The sequence below is a fragment of the Saccopteryx bilineata genome, chromosome 7 (genome assembly GCF_036850765.1).
Source record: "Saccopteryx bilineata isolate mSacBil1 chromosome 7, mSacBil1_pri_phased_curated, whole genome shotgun sequence".
In the NCBI taxonomy this organism is placed as follows: Eukaryota; Metazoa; Chordata; class Mammalia; order Chiroptera; family Emballonuridae; genus Saccopteryx; species Saccopteryx bilineata.
Window position 1 is genome coordinate 103,750,767 of NC_089496.1, and position 19,649 is coordinate 103,770,415.

The following is a 19,649-nucleotide window of genomic DNA, read 5'->3' on the forward strand; positions in this document are numbered from 1 at the left end:
ATTGGAATATATGTTCAGCTTCACATCTGAATTGTTTTGCCTTGGAAACATGGTTGTTAAGATATTTCTAGCCAAAGAAAGTATTCACGAAAATGGAAAGAAAACAATTCTCTCTGGATACAGAATAAAGATTGCCGTCACTGTAACACGTCTTTCAGTTCAGCTTCATCTGTGTGTGATGCAAACAACTCTCCTAAAATTGTAGAGCTCTGGAAACAGCACTGATGAGCAGTGACTTTAAGGCTTAAGCCTACCAAGATTGGTACCATCTCTAGTCTAAAAATTTAAATAAAGTTTTCCATTTTGAACTCTATATATGATAATACTCCAGGCACTTTTGACAGCTAAACCTGTCAAAATCGTATTATTTGGGAAGGTTTTTTTTTGGAGGGGGGGGGTGTAATTCAAACTCTTACTTGAGACAATATGGCATGTATATCAACACAACACTAAGAACCAAAACAAAAAGGGTAAATTGTAGCCAGAATCCTGGCAGGGAAACGAAAGCCTAAGAGGAACTGTACTGGGAAGTTTCTGACCCCCAGAGTAAGTGCTGGGGCACCCAGAGCCATTTCTGATGAAGAGTACTTCTTAGACAAGAACACTACATGCAGAAACTGCCTCTTCAATGTGTACACCCCGCTTCACGAGAACACCTTCAGATTGTCTGGGAAACAGCTCTAAGGACAGAGTTGATGCTACAAATTAATAACCTGCCCAAATGTAGACAGCACTTTATTTAGCTAGGAAAAAATATAAATCAATTCAAACATTATTTTCTTTTACAAGGCCATTCCTACCTTTGTTATTTAAATATTAACAAACCATTATTATTTCAACATTAGCTTTTATGTTTTAGAATCCAAACATTTAATACATGTAATAAAATTAAAATTCTTAATTTAATTCATACTGCCAATGTAATATTTTTATATCTATAAAAAAACATTAAAATTGATTAGGTTTCAAAAAAATATATGACCAACAACCCTAATGGCAAAGTCATTGCCTTTGGCCTGCATTCATTAACCCAAGCAAAAGCTTTAAAATATAAAACATTTTGTATCATTACTCCAAATTGAAGGTTTTTGGCCTTAGCAAAGATGGCAGCAGATTATAACTAAAATATCTCAGATGTGAATATTAATATAAAAAGTACCAGAGGACAGCACTTTCAAAGGATCACTATCAATGACTGGAATGTACTTCCAATTCAGGCCTGAGGTTAACAAGCCACAAATATGCTCAAATACTCTGTGTGTGTGTGTCTGTGTATAAATAATATATTTTTAAAAACAACTTCTTTAACAGTTTCATCAGTGTGACTCAAACCCAGTGTATTTTTTACTTCATCTCTCCTCCAAGATTGTTACCAACAAAGAAGTATTTAGCCACCAGGAGGGAGTCCCACCCACATTACTACACGGTAAGACCAAAGACAACAGCACAAGCTAGGCTTCACGCATGTGCACTTGAACCTCACACACACACACACACCCCAACGAGATGACATATATCCTTAATGTCACCTTTAATTAAGGGGAAAGTGATACCAACAGCCTCATTTGGGTCTGTTTCGGAGTAACTGTTCTCAAGGCCCATCCTCAAACATGGCTCTGCTTTTGGCTTCAGTTTTCTCAATCCTGACTCTGCCCTATTGGTCTCACAGGCTTATAAATGTTAAACATCAAAAATTAGTTTCAGGCCCTGGCCGGTTGGCTCAGCGGTAGAGCGTCGGCCTAGCATGCGGAGGACCCGGGTTCGATTCCCGGCCAGGGCACAAAGGAGAAGCGCCCATTTGCTTCTCCACCCCTCCGCCACGCTTTCCTCTCTGTCTCTCTCTTCCCCTCCCGCAGCCAGGGCTCCATTGGAGCAAAGATGGCCCGGGCGCTGGGGATGGCTCTCTGGCCTCTTCCTCAGGCGCTAGAGTGGCTCTGGTCGCAACATGGCGACGCCCCGGATGGGCAGAGCATCGCCCCCTGGTGGGCAGAGCGTCACCCCTGGTGGGCGTGCCGGGTGGATCCCGGTCGGGCACATGCGGGAGTCTGTCTGACTGTCTCTCCCTGTTTCCAGCTTCAGAAAAGTCAAAAAAAAAAAAAAAATTAGTTTCACTTATTACGGTTAGAAAAGGCTTTAAGAACTCTGGGATCTGCCTCTAAGCGAAGGCTTTATCAGCTGGTCCCAGTCACTGCTGATTAAGAACCCATCTACCTGATTTCCAAAGGCCACCGACCATGCCGTACACATTTCATTTACAGAGGGTGTCTGCTCCAACTCACAACTACTTACTTCTAAAATCCCACCTCTCACCTCCATGGTGTCTGACACCAAAGGGATAAATATAAAAAATTCAATCCCCAACTAAACTATTTATGCAAGAATCCCACCTTGATGACTTCAGGTCTTGTCGTGAGTACGTAATTCCCACCCCATCAGTATCACCCCAATGTCTGTGTCTGAGCAGCTCACTCTCCAGACGTTGTCCCACTTACACAACAAGACTAGGACCCAAATTACTGCTTCTCCTTAATCAGGGTTCTTTAGCCCCACACTAAGTTTAGGTAAATACACTAGAACAAAGCATTACACTTGTAGGGAAGTAAGAACGCTTGAGAAAAATGTTTACTACCCTTACCAATGCTGAAAACACCATGTATTTATAGAGCAATCTCATTTGTCAAAAAATGTGACAGAAAATCACAACCCTCAAAATGGAAACTCCCCTGTCTGCGTTATACAGTTCCCACTGCTGAAACAGCAGCATGACAGGACAGAGCGCACACCCGGGAACTGAACACCCTCGGAGGACACCCACATCGGAGGCCCGCCGGCCCACGCCTACACAGTCTCAGCTCCAGGGGCGAGCACAGGTGAGGCAGACAGGCAGTTAACACACACCCGCCGCTGACACAAGGCCACAGGACTCCTGTGTGACCGTCTCCTCTCAGGGCCTCACTCAAGCTCCAGGAAAGAAAGGTAACTTCTGAGTCCCTAAGCCTCACTGCTGTGCTGTTTTTTTTTTTCCCTGTATAAAAATATAAATCTCCCAAGGTCCTTCTGGCCAGCAGCCAAAAACAGAAAACATACAGCCATCATTGGTAGATTTTTTAACATCTGATGACATAAAAGTGAAATAGTATTTCCATAGAAAAAAATATATTACAATAGTAATTTCATCACTAGTCTCAGAAAAATGCTCACCAAAAGGTGATTAGGAACAAACAGTGCACATGGCCAACAGTTTACACAGATGACCAGTGATGTTTCCCATGTAATCAAATCCTATGGAATACAGCTTTAGAACACAATGAAGGAGGAGATATGCTAAAAGAGGAAGCTACAGCAGAGCTTTATTCTAGAAAGAACAAAAAAGAATTACAAAACAACAACAGCAACAACAAAAACATGCCAATACAAGCTCTTTCCTCTGTGATGACCTTGCCTCGTGACATTTAGCCATGATTCCCAATTAGAGGAATATTAGCCCCAGAAGCTGCAAGTCAGAATCTGTGTACTGGAAGAATATTCGATCTATCTACTAGTTTTATATTATAACTACAGGTAAAAAAAGAAACAAACAAAAGACTGAATGCACATGTCCTGAGCGAGACTAACTGAGGTACAGACGCGAACAGAACGGAGCAGGCTTTCCATCATCACAGGCAGAACCTCTCTGAACCAGGCAAAGCCGCCACTGAGTGTCAGGCATGGATCACTTCCACCACAGGTTCAGACTTAATCATTTAAAAACATTAAAAACAAAAATATTTTGAAATAAAGAGAACAAGAGGGAAGAAAATAGACGGAAAGGAAAATCTTCGGTCAGCTATCTGAACGCTGACCTTGCTGGTGATCAGAGGGCACGTCACTTAGGAATCATGCCAGGCCCACTCACCTCCCGGGTGGCGAGCTGGTTGCTGAGCTCCTCCGCCTTCTCAATGTCCCAGTCCTCCACAGCCTGGTCCATGCGCTTCTCCAGACCCGACTAGGAAGAAACAAGACATAAAACAAAGGCTAGAAAGAAAGGCAAACACACACTGGCTAGCAAAGACTGCCCTGGGACTACGCCCAAGGCATTACACACTCAGACCATGTGACTACCAGACGACCCCCCCACGGCAGCTGGTACCACTCCCATTTACTGACAAGAAGGCAACTCAGACACTAAATGGCTTCCCCAAGATCCTTTAACTTCTTGAACTAAGGGAAATGAGATACAAGTCCAGATTTGTGGTACTCCAAGGGCTACGCTTTCTCTTGCCAACAATAATAATGTCAATGGTAATAGAAGTTACCGCACGCTCACTCTGCGATGAGCCCTGGGCTCGGTATATAAGAAAGCTCATTTAATCCTTATAACGACTCTATGAAATAATACTGTGTTCCTGTTTTGGGGGAGAGGAAAGAGACTTAGGCTCCCTAATTTGGCCAAGGTCATCACATGAATCTAGGTCTGCCAGAGCCTGTACTCTCCACAAGAATCTCCTTTGCCTCTTCTCTCTGCTGCCCATTCCTGCAGCTTGACCTCATTCAACAGCCTCACCCAGTCGCTGACTGTGGGTATAAGTTGATTATTAAACATGGAAAGAAAAGTTATATATGAGAATGGTTTTCTTTTCCTATGGAAATTTTTTTATTTTCTAGTTAAAGATACTTCAGGAAATCTTAATTAAAATTTTTACGAAATTACCAAACAGGTAAGATTCATCATATATTTATAGAAAGATGCTTAGACTTAAACAATTGAGTTTTCGCTTCTGGAAATAGTTACTACAGAAAAATAAATTGTAAAAATGGTCTAATATATGGTTTTTTATTTATTTATTTATTTATTTTTTAAAGAGACAGAGAGTGAGTCAGAGAGAGGGATAGACAGGGACAGACAGACAGAAAGGGAGAGAGATGAGAAGTATCAATCATTAGTTTTTCATTGTGCATTGCGACACTTTAGTTGTTCATTGATTGCTTTCTCATATGTGCCTTGACTGCGGGCCTTCAGCAGACTGAGTGACCCCTTGCTCAAGCCAGCGACCTTGGGCCAAGCTGGTGAGCTTTTGCTCAAACCAGATGAGCCCACGCTCAAGCTCGCGGCCTCGGAGTCTCGAATCTAGGTCCTCAGCATCCCAGTCTGACGCTCTATCCACTGCGCCACCGCCTGGTCAGGCTAATATACGCTTCTCACAAGAAAACTTTATCCTAACAATGGCTCGAGTGTCTCCTTTAACATCCTCATTTTCAGTTAACCAACTTCTCCTCCCTTGTCTAATAAAAGATGTGAATGTATCTTCCATCAGTGTACTGCTTGATTATACCTATCATCTAAATGAAATGTTCCTTTGTGGCCTTTGTTGAAAGGAGACTTTAAAAATAGCCAAATATACAAAAGAGAAACAAAGTCCTGGGTACAGAGAACAAGCTGATGGCCGCCAGAGTGGAGGGCAGGCGGGGGAAAAAGGGGGAAAGAGGGGACCGATTAAATAGTACAAATAGCTAGTTATAAAAATAGTCACATGGATGTAAAAGTACAGCATAGAGACTCTAGTTAATATTGTAATAACTATGAATGGAGTCAGATGGGTACCAGACTTCCTGGGGTGATGACCACACTTGGTAAGGCATATAACTATTTAACCACTAGGGTGTACACCTGAAAGCAATACAATACTGAAAAATAAATTTTTTAAAAAGTACTATTACTTCAGGAGTCTAAGAGAAGCTGTTAGTTTCTGAATCATAAACAATTCTCCATTGGCTTCAATATATAATTCTATCATGGATAAATACGATAATTTTTGCCTTAGATTGACTATTTTTGTTACGGCAAAATGGTATCAAGTTTATATTGTCTAAATTAAAAAAAATCCACACATCATTCACCCACAAAGATTACAGAAACAAGGACCAATTAGGCTGTCACTGTTAAATGAAGATCATGCCTTCTCAAAATCTCTCATGCCCCTCAGTCTGGCCCTACGTCACGTGGCTCTGTCCTGTGATCCCCAACCGTCTCCAGAAACTACTGTTATTTGTAAATCCGCAGACAGAACTCTTCTCCAGAGGGTCCCAAACACCCCCTTGGCCTCACTTTTCCTCACCCTGCCCCTGCAGAGACCTCTAACCCTACTGCACAGCAGTAATTGTACCCCAGGCAGCGACTGTCAGCTGGTGAGCTGCAGCACACCGCTGTGCCACAGGGTGTTCAAAATGCGCAACACCTATTTAGTCAGGGGCACTGACCTCTTTCCCCTTAGACTGTCAAGTAGAGAAATGATACCAACACAACAATAGCCATCTGGTGTGAATGAACCAAAATTTTAACTTCTTATCTGATCAGAACAACAAAAAATATATTTTTTGGTGTGTCACATAATGTTACTAGTTAGTTTATGTGTGCCAGGAGATGAAAAAGGCTGAACTGCTACCCTAGGCCAGTGGCACTCCATCTGTGGTCTGTGTGTGCCAGTCCTGGTCTGCACAATCCCAGGGCATGATACAGCTTACGCCAGAATGCAACCAACTACGTGACGACACAGTTTGCGAAGCCAACTCTTCTTAGGGGAGGGGAAGTAAGAAAGGAGAACGAGACTTTCTCAAAGAAGGAAGCAGTACACTGAATTACATTCAGGGACAAGCCTCTCGCCTCCTGGAAGACTGAAAGTCCGAGCAGGCTTGCTCTGGGCCACGTAACAGACATCCCCTGAAAGCTCCTCTTCCAAACCTTCGCAACGTGCCGTTCTCTCCAGACACGAGTCTGCCCTCCCATTCAGCTCATGTAGCCATGACCCTGCTTGTCTTCATTGGAAACCCCACGCCCTGGCACCCCTGCATTTATTCTCAGTCCTTCAGTCCCTTCCTGGACCCTCTTTTCCTCCCTCTCTGGCCTGTAACCCATGACTAACCTTTCCGAACCAGACTCTAGGCAGGCGTTCTCAAAGTCTGAATCTGGCCCAGTGGCACCAGTATTGCCTGGGGAACTTGGGAGAAATGCAACCCTGACTCAGAACTCGGAGTGGGCCCAACAAACCGCTGACTCCAAGCACGCTCCAGAGTGAGATGCTCTGGCCTCGTCCCTCCCACATCTTCTCTTGCTTTGGCATTGCCCAACCATTCCTTCCTCCTACTTTAACATCCAGGTGTCCAAGAACCAAACAACTCAAGTCACTGGCATCACTAAAAGCCATTTTTCATGGCCTGACCTGTGGTGGTGCTGTGGATAAAGCATCAACCTGGAACACTGAGGTCGCTGGTTCAAAACCCTGCACTTGTCTGGTCAAGGCACATATGGGAGTTGATGCTTCCTGCTCCTCCCCCTTTCTCTCCCCCCCCCCCATCTCTCTCCTCTCTAAAATAAATAAATAATTTTTTTTAAAAAAGCCATTTTTCAAGCTCAGCTGGGTGGGCTCTCAATTCTGCCCTTGAAAGTTCCCACATTTCTCTAAGAAAATGTTACATGTCGTCTCCATTTTTCCAGATACCCTCAACCCTACCTCCTTCCTTTCCAGTGGAGTATAACTCTGCCCCTATTTCACAGCGGTACAAGGGGGTGGGGGGCCAGGATGTGTATGTCCTTTTGATGACCCTCTCTTATCCACCTCAAAAGGGGTTACTGCCAATGTGTTCCATGCTTCCAGCCTTACTGCCTTCAAGGAAGAACCCTCTCCCTTGGCAAGACTAACCCACCCCGTGCCCATAATCCCATCTGCTTACACGCCATCCAGAACCCTGCTGTTTAAATGTTCTCTTCTCTCTTCTTCATCTTCCTCTCACCCTACAAACTCGTCCTGCCCACTCTGGGCCAGGGGCTAGATGGGGAGATTCAGCCCCTTTCCTAGACTGATTTCTTACGTTAACACTGCCTCCCTCTCTTCTAAATTACGTATCAGTTGTCCCCATGTCAACTCCTTCTAACCCTAGCCCTCTAGAATCACAGGTGACACCACTTGTCCTTCTACTAGCCCATCTCTTATGTGAACTGCATCCTCATTCTTAAACTCCCTCCACAAATATCTATCTCCAATCTCCTTTGAAGCCCCTTATCTCCTCTCATTGGCCCCTAATTATACTAGTCCTGCAGGTTCTGTGATGGGCCCTCTTCTTCCTCTTCATTTGCCCAGTAACTCAATCCTAGGGCTTCAATTAATTCTTAAAAGCTGCTTTGTATCTCTATATAATTGAAAACACCTGACCTCTCACCTGGATAAAGATCTACAGCTCCAGCTACTTGCTGGTTATCTTCCTATTTAAAGTAGGGTCTTCAATTTTCATTACGTCTAAAAACAAGCTCATCACTCCCACCCTGCCTCTCCTTTGGAGCTGACCACCCACTTAGTCACCGCTGATAAAAATCTGCAGTCAGCGGTCAGCGTCAATGCCTCCATCCTGTGCTCTTCTCTTCACTCTGTTTCTGTAGTGCCTCCCATTTCTCCTTCCCCTGCTTCTTCGGCTTCAGAATCTCGTTTGAAAGATTATAACCATCCCCAAATTGGTCTTTCTAAAATGGATACCATGTCATTACCAGCTTAAAACAATATCGCCTCCTTACTCCTTCTGAATAGTATTCAAATTATTTCACACCGGGGTCCCAAGAGGCTTTCTCAGCCCCAACTGGTGCAACGCCATGCTTCCTAACCTCTGGCCACACTTACTATTTATTCTCTTAACATTCCCCGAGCCTCTGATGTGTTTCCATTTGAAAAAATTGTTCATCCTTCTAAGTCTCGTGTCAAACAGCACCACCTCTACCCATGCAGGCGCCCTCACCCCTAGACCCCCACTGCCCACCCAGTGCCTAGCTGCTCCTGCCCTGCTGTCCCCGCAGGGCGCACTCTCTCTAGCACTTGCCGATCTGACACACCAGTGAGCTGTGTATCTGTCTCCCCGCCTGGGCTCTGTGCCCACTAAGGGCAACATGTGATGGGCGCCGTGCGTCTCAGCATCTGACCCCATGTCCCAGAGGAGACACCCACTCAGCCCGTGTCACTGCGGTCATCCATGGCCGCATCGGCGCTGAAGGGGTGTCAAGGGGAAACAAGAACACATGCCCACTGCTTCACAAGTTCCCAAGGGAATCCATACTAGGGCAATAGTATCCCGATGGTTTAAAAGAAGCCACATTTCCACTGCCCTTATTTATAAATAAATCTCCCCACTTCTGAAATATACATTCCTTGAGGCCCTCCATCTGGGGCAACCAGAACTTAGCACAGCACAGTACCTACACCTGGAACATTTTAATTATTATTTATTTTTATAGCAGATATAAAGTATTTCATTTAAGAAATACTAAAAAAATGGTCTCCCCTTCCTGCGCAGATGATTGGGTATCTCCTCACACCGCTGAGATATGTAAGAACAAAACACTAACATCAAACTCCAATTCTCCCCGCACCACGAATTCTGGGGGAGGCAGCCCCCTCGGCCCTCACGTGATCTCCTCCACTCTTCCCCTCGGCAACCTGGCCCCTAACAGCATTCGTTCTTGGGCCGATCCTGCTCATCCCACACGCCAGCTGTTTGCTCCCCTCCCATTCTCTAGGCTCCCTGACCCTACGTCACCTCGGGTGCTGCCTCCCTCACCCTAGAACCTAGGACAATCACGGGTCAGTGAGAAAATGGACTCCACCGTTTTAGCATCAATGTCCATGGATAAACCAGTGCTCTGCTCACCAAGTCAACCTGCTAACTTCTGCCACAGCTTACAAGTTCCTGTCACAAAGGGGAAACAAGGACATTCTCCTCTTCTAGAAAATTACATGAACTGCTAAGCTTGTAAGTATGGTTTTCACTTAAAAATAAATCGTCAAAATTACAAATTTCTCTCTTCACCATCAACCAACTTCCATCCCTCGGCCCCCAAAGCAGGCTCTGAGGGACGTGGCACAGCATGGCAGGCAAAATGCTGGACCAGACGTCAAGAAATGTGGTCACTGCTCTGGGAAACAGGGTATTTAATTCATGAGTGTCAGTTTCCTTAGAGAAAATGAGAGTCCTAGCTCGGCTGACCAAAACTCTCACTCAGAAATAAACTAGAATTCCAACTGTATGTTCAACTTTATTTTTAGGTCTTTTAAGAGGGTTTTTGTTTGTTTGTTTTTATTTCAACAAAGTTTCACTAGATATTACGTTTTCTTTTTTCCCTCCCTTTTCTTTCTTTTCTTCTTTGGCAACTTATTTAAGTAAATATAATAGTGTCTTTGGTTCTGAAAAATTTCTGGTTTCATGTGCACATCCAATCTTTCTGCTTTTATAAGAAGATCTTAGCATTCCCAATACATACATTAGTACAAAATCATCCTTGGGTAAACCGCTTCCACCATAACAGCATGTTAACAGCAGTTTACCCAGCACGGCTGGTGAGGTCAGACCCAGGTCCACATTCCAGCCCCTCTACTTGCTAGCCAAACAACCTGGGTGAGTTCCTTCACCTCTACAGGTTATAATAATCTCACCTGTAAAATGAGAAAATACCAACCTTTGCAAGGTTACAATAAGGGTCAAAGAAGATATATGTAAAATACCTAGCAAGATTTTTAAAATATAGCAGTCATTTAATAAATTAAGTTGTTTATATTATTTTACCTAAGTATGAGGACACCATCAAAACAGAGAAGGCTTAACTCTATACGGCTACAGAACTAATCACAGTTCTCGAGGCTCAGACCTCAGCATAAGACCCAAGAATTCCACTTTGAGCCAGCCAAGTCGTCTCATGAAATAAGGTCTGAGTATCAAGGCTATTGCAAAGTTCAGGCTGGACCTGAGGAAGCTCTACTGGCATTGCCCAGGATGCCCTGCACACCACAGCAGTGGCAGGAGGCCGGAGCCCTGCTCGCTCTGCAGCCTCGGTGGGCTGTGCTGACGCCTTTTGGCAGCAATCAGACTCAGCTTCAGATCTGACACAGACAAACAGGGAAGGCGATTTGGCCACAGGTGGAAAATCATCTACGGCCTGCCTCTGACAGGTTCTCAGGAGCCCATGAGTGACCTCGAAAGGTGAGCTGCAGTTGCCAAGGAGCCAGTACTATAAATATCTAAGAAATTTATGGGTTTAACAGTAGGTTTAACACTAAGGATCAAACATCCATATTTGCATATGTAAAATACCTCTCAATATGTGATTAAAGCTCTTTTAAATCAAACTGTACAATATAGTTCTACAAAAATTTTGCTACTAAATATTTACTTGGATATGTAATATATTCAATTTTCAAAACTTAATACAAGTGAACTATCCACTCAAATTCAAGTTTGCTGTACTACAATTAGACCTAAATGTTTAGGAAAAAAAATTAGGTCATCTGTCCATAAAGAAAGGGGTAGGGGGTACACTAAGAATTAGTGTTGTTACCTCTATATATAGATCCTATCCACTTACATTATTTGAGTTAGGTAAGTAAAAATTAAGCTGGGTTTACTTCAGAAAAACCTGTATTTGGGCCCAGTGACTTGGGTTAAAGTCTCATTTCCTCTCTTATCTGCTGTTTGGGTTTTTTTTTGAGACAAATCAGCTGGGCTTCAGTTTCCTCATCTACATTCTGTGAACAATATGGTCCCCACCTGGTCACCCCAGGGTTCTCGGAGGGATCATGAGAGAACACTCTGAAATTGACCCCAGCGGGACACCATGGCACCATGCCCACCCTCCCTCTTCTACACCCACCCAACCCTACCCTCCCACCTACCTGCTCAAGGCACCCAGATTTTTATCTGATCTGTGCATTGGAGTTCTGTAAGATTCTGGTTAGAGAAAGCATTCTGCTAAAAAATATGAATGTGAAAAAAGCCACCCTAGGCAATAGCAGTTTCCTCTCATAAACAACTACAAAAATCACCCACGACACTATGCAACTACTCTAAAAATCAACAGGACCTCTGGTCTTTCAGGTCAAAAGTACCCATTAAATACATACAAAATATCTGAGACATTTATAATGAAATTAATGAGTGATATTTATTCTAAAGAAATGCCCACATTGATGCAAAATAATTATGACTGCAGAATGATTAGTGAGTCCCAGAACTCCTGCCAGAAACACAGTTATAGTGTCCTTAGTACACAGAACACTCTAAAACAGCTCTGGACGTCAGGAAGATTGCATTTAAAAACAAAGGCCTCCCTGCACTGTCGGGAAAATGGGACGGGGATGCTGTAGACACACAAGCTTGGCTGAGCAAGTTTTAGCCTGGCAGTGTCCCAAAAAAGACTACACGTGAGACCTGGACTAAGAAGTTTGCTCTGTCTCGCCATGCCTGAGCAGCAGGCGAATTCAGAATAAAAAGGCCCTATGAGACACAGGAACAGATCTGCCCCTTCTCCAGAGAAATCAAAGGAATAAAAGTCCATACTAGTTTTCTCCATGACCCTCTCTGGATTTCCTGAGCAGTCACTATCCCCTGCTGGACTTACATTTATTCTTAGCTTCCATGTTGGGGCCTCCAATGTGGATATCCTTTAATGTCTAGTTACTATGCCGGATTTACAGTAAAGGGGTGCATGCAAAACCGCGATCCGAACCCCAAGAATGAGTGTGAACCTGCTGGCACGGCATCATGCTGACCACCAAGAACTATGAGGTAATCTGGCTTCACTCACCCGTTCCTTTCCTTTTAGGTTTGCATTTATTCACAGACTATTTAGTGCTGCCAACTCCTGAGCAGAAAGAAGACTGGGCAGCATCAGTCTGTTTAGAAGGCTGCCATGACCTGAGTCAGATGTCATCCATACAGAGGGATGTCTACCATTAAGAAAATCCAAAATCAGCCTGGCCTGTGGTGGCGCAGTGGATAAAGCGTCGACCTGGAAATGCTGAGGTCGCCGGTTTGAAACCCTGGGCTTGCCTGGTCAAGGCACATATGGGAGTTGATGCTTCCAGCTCCTCCCCCCTTCTCTCTCTCTGTCTCTCTCTCCCTCTCTGTCTCTCTCTCCTCTCTAAAAATGAATAAATAAAGTAAAAAAAAAATTTAAAAAAAAAAAAAGAAAATGCAAAATCAAATAGATCAATGGGTGATTATAAAAAAATTATCGCAGTCTTCCCTTAAACAGAATTCTCATTTTTAAAATAATGTTTGGCTTTTTTTTTTTTCTAGAACACATCTAGTTTATAACATAAAACAAAACACTGGTCCTTAAAACTGAGTTGTCTAAAAGATTTTGCACATGGAATTCTTTATTAAAGTTACACTACACAAATTACAAACTTTAGATAATAGGAGTTAGCGATATTCAATCAGTATCAAGAGGTACAATTTCATATATGTAGGGTAGTTATAAAATTCTAACACAGATAGACTATTAAAAAAATTCTCAAAATTTTTACTTTTTACAATGCTCAAAAACACCTAATTCATAAGTAAAACTTCTCTGCAACAGGAAAGTTGAAGATGGTGCGTGGAGCACTTCTGCCAGTATGCCCCCACCCGGGCGCTGTACAGGTTTGGCACAGTCAAGAGCACCCCCTTTAGAGGGTCCCTCTTCCCAGTCCACCAGAACCACAAGGGCCAAGCGCATGGCAATTACAGTCTGAAATACTGATTAATCAGAAAATAGTAACAGTCTCCATGTACACGCAGTAGTCTACAGCAATGACCCATGAAGGAGGCATCTGTCTACATCCAAGATGTTAGTATGCCTGGGCTTCCACCAGGCAGGCCCTGTGCCTCTGGCCCTCAGGGGCCACTCAGGGGCCAGTTTTCATGCTGCTGGAATGTGTCACCATTCCTCTATGTGAATATGTAAGCTATTCATTCAAGCCTCTGCTCAGTATTAATATCGTCTACACTGACAACTCCCAAATGTGTTTCTAAAGCTCAGACTCTCCTCCGAGCTCCCGCCTCATTTTATCAACAGCCTCTTCTATTCCTGCTTGCTGCTTCACCAACACCCCAAATTGAGCTCTGGAGAGGCCCCATCCTAAGTCTTTTCCCCGCCCAAGCTCTCCCACTTCATAACCAGCATCACTACTCGCAGTACTGCTAGAGGTAAAGCTCTGAAAGGCTCTTCTCCTCCCCAGGCCCCACACCTCCAACCACCTCCACGAAGCTGCGGGGCACGCCCCAGTCCCTCTCCCGGATGCTGCGGAGGCACGCCCCCTCCCTGTCTGGTCCCAGACACTGCGGGAGGCATGCCCATCACCTTGCTTCTCTTTCGTCCTCAGACACTCCCCTTTCCTCCCTGTTCGGCACTAGCACTCCCTTCCAGCTGCCAGACCTCATGCCCACAAGAGTCTCTAAACTGGTCTCTTCTCCTCTACTGCTGCTGCCCTGCAGTCCAATTCCCACATAACAGCAAGCTTTCCAAACATAATTTACATCTTGTCACTCCTCTAACTGAAAACCCCGGAATGACTCTCAACAGCAGTTCCACTAAAACCCTATCTATCCCTTTCTAAGCAGCTTGGTCCCTGCCTGCCTCCCCAACTTTATCTCGGCCCCCTCCCTCCTCGCCGGGCCCCTCCTCCTCGCCAGGCTCCTCCCTCCTCACTGGGTGCACTCCAGACCCGCTGACCTTCCAGTTACTCAGTGCACCAGGACAAGTCTCCACCCCTGGGATCCCCATCCAAGTTACTACCTGCCCAGCGTTCCTCATTGAGATGGGCTCTTCGATCTAGCCTTCAGGTCTTGGTGAAACGGCATCTTCTGAGCAAGGTCGTCCCAACCACAACAGGCCCAAGTACTCCTCTTGAATTTCTTCACCATACCCTGCTGATTTCCTTCTTAACAGTTTTTTTTTTTTAAGTAATCTGTACCTATAATATTTACTGGTTTATCTGGCATCTTTTTGGCACACAGTAGGCATTTTAACATTCTCACTGAATGAATTAATACCACCTTAGGCAAAGCTAATTACAAATATTTCCTATTGTATAACACAAGATGCAATAAAAAACACCTTACCTTTTCAACTTTTTTCTTTTTAACGGGGGGTTCAAATCTTTCATTGACTCCAAAATACTGAGTAAGTTCCTTCAAATGGGTTTCACTTGAGGACTGTTCACTACAAGACAAACAATACATTTTGCACTAAATGGACTCATTTTTATTTTTACTGTTTTTAACTGGTTATTACAACTATATTACAACTAGTTCGTATGTTTCAGAAGTAGTTCGACTACTTGTAAAAATTCTACAGACTGTCTAGAATATACAAATATTTTTCATTCCACCCACCTATGAGATTCTTCTTCATTCTTCAATTTACCTGAAAAGAATCCACAAAGTGTTAATAGCTAAGTACTTGGCTGTTATTTCAAAATTACATGTATTGAAAATTCAAGAGCTCAACAGCCCCAGTTTAACGTTAGCACTACTGACGCTCAGTCTGAACAGAAACAAAGCACCTTTCCTGGAGCGTTTTCCTCTCTTCCTCTGGAGTCTTAAAGTGGAGACTTTCTGCTCAGAGTGTTTTTTATGCAATTCTTGAAATTTCTATATAACAGTAAAAAAAAAAAAAAAAGAATATATTTTGAAGCAAAGCATACATTCAGAAAATGACACACATGTTAAGTAACAAAATAACTCCATTCTAGCATTTATTAACATAGAAATTTAAGTTATTCTTCACATACTCTATTCTCCAAGACTCTTTTATGGCCTGAGTTTTCATCTTACTTTATTTCTAAATAAGCCAATTTGATATCTGAGTAAAATTCAATGACTCATAGGTAACAAAATGATTAAGACAGAAATCCCTTCCTTATCATGCGAGGCAAAGGCGCTCATCCTACTGTTTTCTTCCTTTTTTTATGAAAAACAAAACAAAAATGAAAGCAAGTACCTGAGTGGCCAACGGACTGAGCACAGAGTCAGAGAACTCTGAGCCAACCTCTCCTATTTCCTCCCAGGGCACACACGTTCTGACCACAGCAGAAAGAGGCACGCCAGCGTGCACAATCACAGATTTCAGTAGGAACATATCAGACAAAACCTACATGCCACATATGTAAGGGAATTCCAGAAGGACACTCCTTGTATGCATTTACATCGGCCTCTGCTCCACTGTTTGGTCCATCTGTAGGGAAGTCTGAGATCTCTGTGTCTGAAACCGCTCCATCTTCTATATCAGCCTGTAAGTCAAGTCCAGAGGTCCCCAACGTGTCTTCATCTCCAGAAGTCAACTCAACATCACTCTCAGTTAGGCCAGGAGGTAGCAGCCCACTCCACATCTTTCCTTCTAAAGGGAAAAAGATGAATTTAGACCTACTTAAACTAGACATGCAAAAGAATTTTAAAACCATTAACTGACTCCCCAAAAGTCTAATAATTATACGTATGGTTTGGGAATAGTCTATCTAAACTTTGATGGCTCTGTGGCCTCTGCCTCAGGTGCTAGAATGGCTCTGGTCACAACAGAGCAACGCCCCAGATAGGCAGAGCATCACCCCCTGGTGGGCATGCTGGGTGGATCCCAGTCGGGCGCATGCGGGAGTCTGTCTGACTGCCTCCCCGTTTCCAACTTCAGAAAAATACAAAAAAAAAAAATCTATAATAGGTTATGCCCTCATATTAAAATAATTAAACTCTTTGCTTGTATAAATAAAAAATGTAAAGTAGTTTAGCAAGTTACTACAAGATATCCCTATAGATAAAATAGAACAGACTAAAGAAAATAGGACAGTGCTTCTGTATTACATATGCATAATTTTGTCTAAAAAAAGAAAATCTAGTAAAAGCATCCATTGCTCAAGAGCATTAAGAGCCTAACAATAAACACTGCAGGCAATGGAAGAACTATAAGACCATATTTCAAGTTGTAACAGTGAGAGAAGAAAACAAAATTGAATGTTTCACTTGTGTTTGAATGTATAAAATATTCAGGGGATTTGCTAAGGAGCAGGAAAAATTATCAAAGGAAAATTTTAACACTATACAAATAGTAAAAGGAAAGTGCAATAGTAAAAAGGCTATCCTAGTTTAAAATGTTATACTACTTGTTATAATAATATTAAATAAGAGTATAATCCCAACATTTTAAGAAAAACAGCTTTTTTTGAATAACAATATATTTGGAAAACTAATGCTAAAGTTCAGAATAATATTTAGCATTAGCTATACTGCCCATTGGTAGAGAGAAAGAACCATTAGTTATTTTTAAGTTTACTAAAAATGATTTTAAAAAATTGAAGTTATAATCAATTTGCTCAAATTATGATAGCTGAGTATCTTTTCACGAATAATCTTCATGGCACAGTCTATTTTAGCGTACATATTAGACCCAAAACCAGTGTGTTTAAAAGATGCCCAAAATGGAGAAGCTGGTTGTTCCATGACTTAATATCAACCTGAAGAAATAAAATGGGAAGATGGAAATCTTTTTTGCTTAGTTTTCCGGCCCCTGTTGTGATTAACCTGTTGTAACAAAACCAACACCATTATCCCTGAGACAAAAACATCATGTGCTTTCCCTAACTCTGAATAATGAATTCCAGATAACTTTAAGGACGTCCCATGTCAAAGCATCACTTTCTGTCACTTAGGTCCAGGTTCACCAGTTGTTAGCTCTCTGAAATATCCTCGCCAAACTATTCTGTTGGCTTTTGAAGAAAAACAGCTCTGACATCTAACTGCTCCAATTGTAATCCTGTCTCTGTCATATAGGAGTGGTATGTAAAAACCACTGTTTACACCTCAGTTTTTTAATCTGTAATATAGAGAGAATATACTGCATACAAGGTTATTCTGAAGATTAAATGAGATAAGCCAAGAAAACACTCAACATAGTGTTTAGGAGTTCTAGGGGCTGAATCAACACTAAGTTCCTTTGCTAGTATTACTTCTGTGGCTATGTACTACATTTTGATCATTTCTATTTGGGGTGGCAGCATCCATAATGCAATCTTGAAATTTCTATTGTCTGAGGTGCCTTCACTTAACAATTGATGCAAATCATTTACTTCCCCGATTTCCACAGGCTGACAAAAAGTTTCTATAAAAAATGTTGGTGTCTGGCTTTCTGAAGGGAGAAATAAAACCAGAAGCAAATTACCACGAAGACAGTGGAGCTCAAGTTTCTTTTTTTTTTTTTTTTTTACAGAGACAGAGTGAGTCAGAGAGAGGGATAGATAGGGACAGACACAGGCAGGAATGGAGAGAGATGAGAAGCATCAATCATCAGTTTTTCATTGCAACACCTTAGTTGTTCATTGACTGCTTTCTCATATGTGACCGTGGGCCTTCAGCAAAAAAAGGAACCCCTTGCTCAAACCAGCAACCTTGGGTCCAAGCTGGTGAGCTTTCCTCAAACCAGATGAGCCCACGCTCAAGCCAGTGATCTCGGGGTCTCGAAACTGGGTCCTCAGCATCCCAGTCCGATGCTCTAATCCACTGCGCCATGGCCTGGTCAGGCTGGAACTCAAGTTTCAAGGCTCATTTGTACAAAACACTATATTTAACTTTCTATTTAGAATATATATTCCTTTAAAAAAAAAGACACCCCAAATTATATAGGCTCCAGGCCCCATAAAACCTGGATGTATACCTAAACCAGGCCTGAGGGTTTTAAAAGCTGGAATGGTCATCTTGAGATACTCTAGAGGAACAAAGGACATCATGTAAAATATACCAATATTAAAAAGTAAATGTGCTATTAATAAAAACATTTCTACTGTTCTGAAAAGCAGGGGAGGGAGCAGTCATAAGCTGCAACATGACTTTGACAACTGGCATATAATATACCTCTAGCCAATTGGGGATTTAAGTATAGCAACAAATTTCAAATTTAACTATCTTAGCATAATTGGGGTTCTTCTATGCTTGAAACCACTGTTTCTTTTCCCGGTCTATAGCATCCTTTGCACACCCACTGTGTGCAGGCACTCCTCAAGACACGGGGACAGCTATGTGTCAAGCAGGCCAAAATGCCCAACTTCCCAGAGCTGACATTCTACATGCATGGCAAGCTTCTGTCCATCAGCAGGTGAGTGCCCCTCAGCCCAGACCTCACTTGTGGCTGCTCAGGAAAGGCCCGAGCCTCTTGGACAGGCCCAGTCCAACCACTGCCCGGCCTTGCGCACCTCCCCGGGGAGTCTACGCTCCGGGTGTGCACCTGCCGCCCTGGAGAGCACATGCCTTTCCTCATCAACCCTCAAGCAGTTCCCTATTTTTTATCTCTTTTGGACTTTCTCAAAATCAAAATCACCTGGTTTTGGCTCTTACTGATGTGGCATTAAAACTGTCTTCAGTGTGGCACTGTTTAGTCTGATTTCTTGTGTGTGCCCACAGAAAAAAAATTAAAATAACTTTTAAAAAGTGGACACTGCATCCAAATCCATAAAACAAGAGAAAATTCAAATAAGATGTGTTTCAGAACTCAATTCCTACACATCTTTAATGTGCCATTCTCCTGTAACTGTTAAAACACACACACACAAATACAAGGGCAACCTAAATACAAGTGGCCAAAGATAATCAGATAACTCACTGAGGAGCCTGCAAAATGGAGCTGCCCACAAGAGCAGCAGCCTGACTGTAAACAGGCCAACATGGACTGCTGCTTTGTGACGTGCTCTGGGTTCACGTTTGAAACAGGCTTCCTATTCATACACTTCCAATTGTACAATGGTAGGTCTCATGTTATTTCTGTTCTGGCTACTCTGATTCTCTATTTTGGAATGTTTCTTACCTCACACCTTTTAGAGAATATTCCTTTGTTTTAA

General features: G+C 42.9%; 1 protein-coding gene across 5 annotated transcripts in view; it reads right to left on the reverse strand.

Annotated features, from left to right (window-relative positions):
• The window catches only part of FAM204A (family with sequence similarity 204 member A), a 33,456-nt gene that overhangs the window by 11,064 nt on the left and 2,743 nt on the right, over positions 1 to 19,649 (reverse strand). For 4 of the 5 annotated variants that reach the window (XM_066239128.1, XM_066239130.1, XM_066239126.1 and 1 more), the window contains exons 2-6: positions 15,927 to 16,168; positions 15,336 to 15,423; positions 15,166 to 15,196; positions 14,893 to 14,992; positions 3,896 to 3,985 (exon numbers count right to left, since the gene is read on the reverse strand). In XM_066239128.1, the coding sequence (XP_066095225.1) occupies positions 3,896 to 3,985; positions 14,893 to 14,992; positions 15,166 to 15,196; positions 15,336 to 15,423; positions 15,927 to 16,160 (543 nt within the window). In that variant the 5' untranslated portion in view covers positions 16,161 to 16,168. The remainder of the gene's footprint in view (positions 1 to 3,895; positions 3,986 to 14,892; positions 14,993 to 15,165; positions 15,197 to 15,335; positions 15,424 to 15,926; positions 16,169 to 19,649) is intronic. The other variant, XM_066239127.1, reaches the window with a different exon arrangement.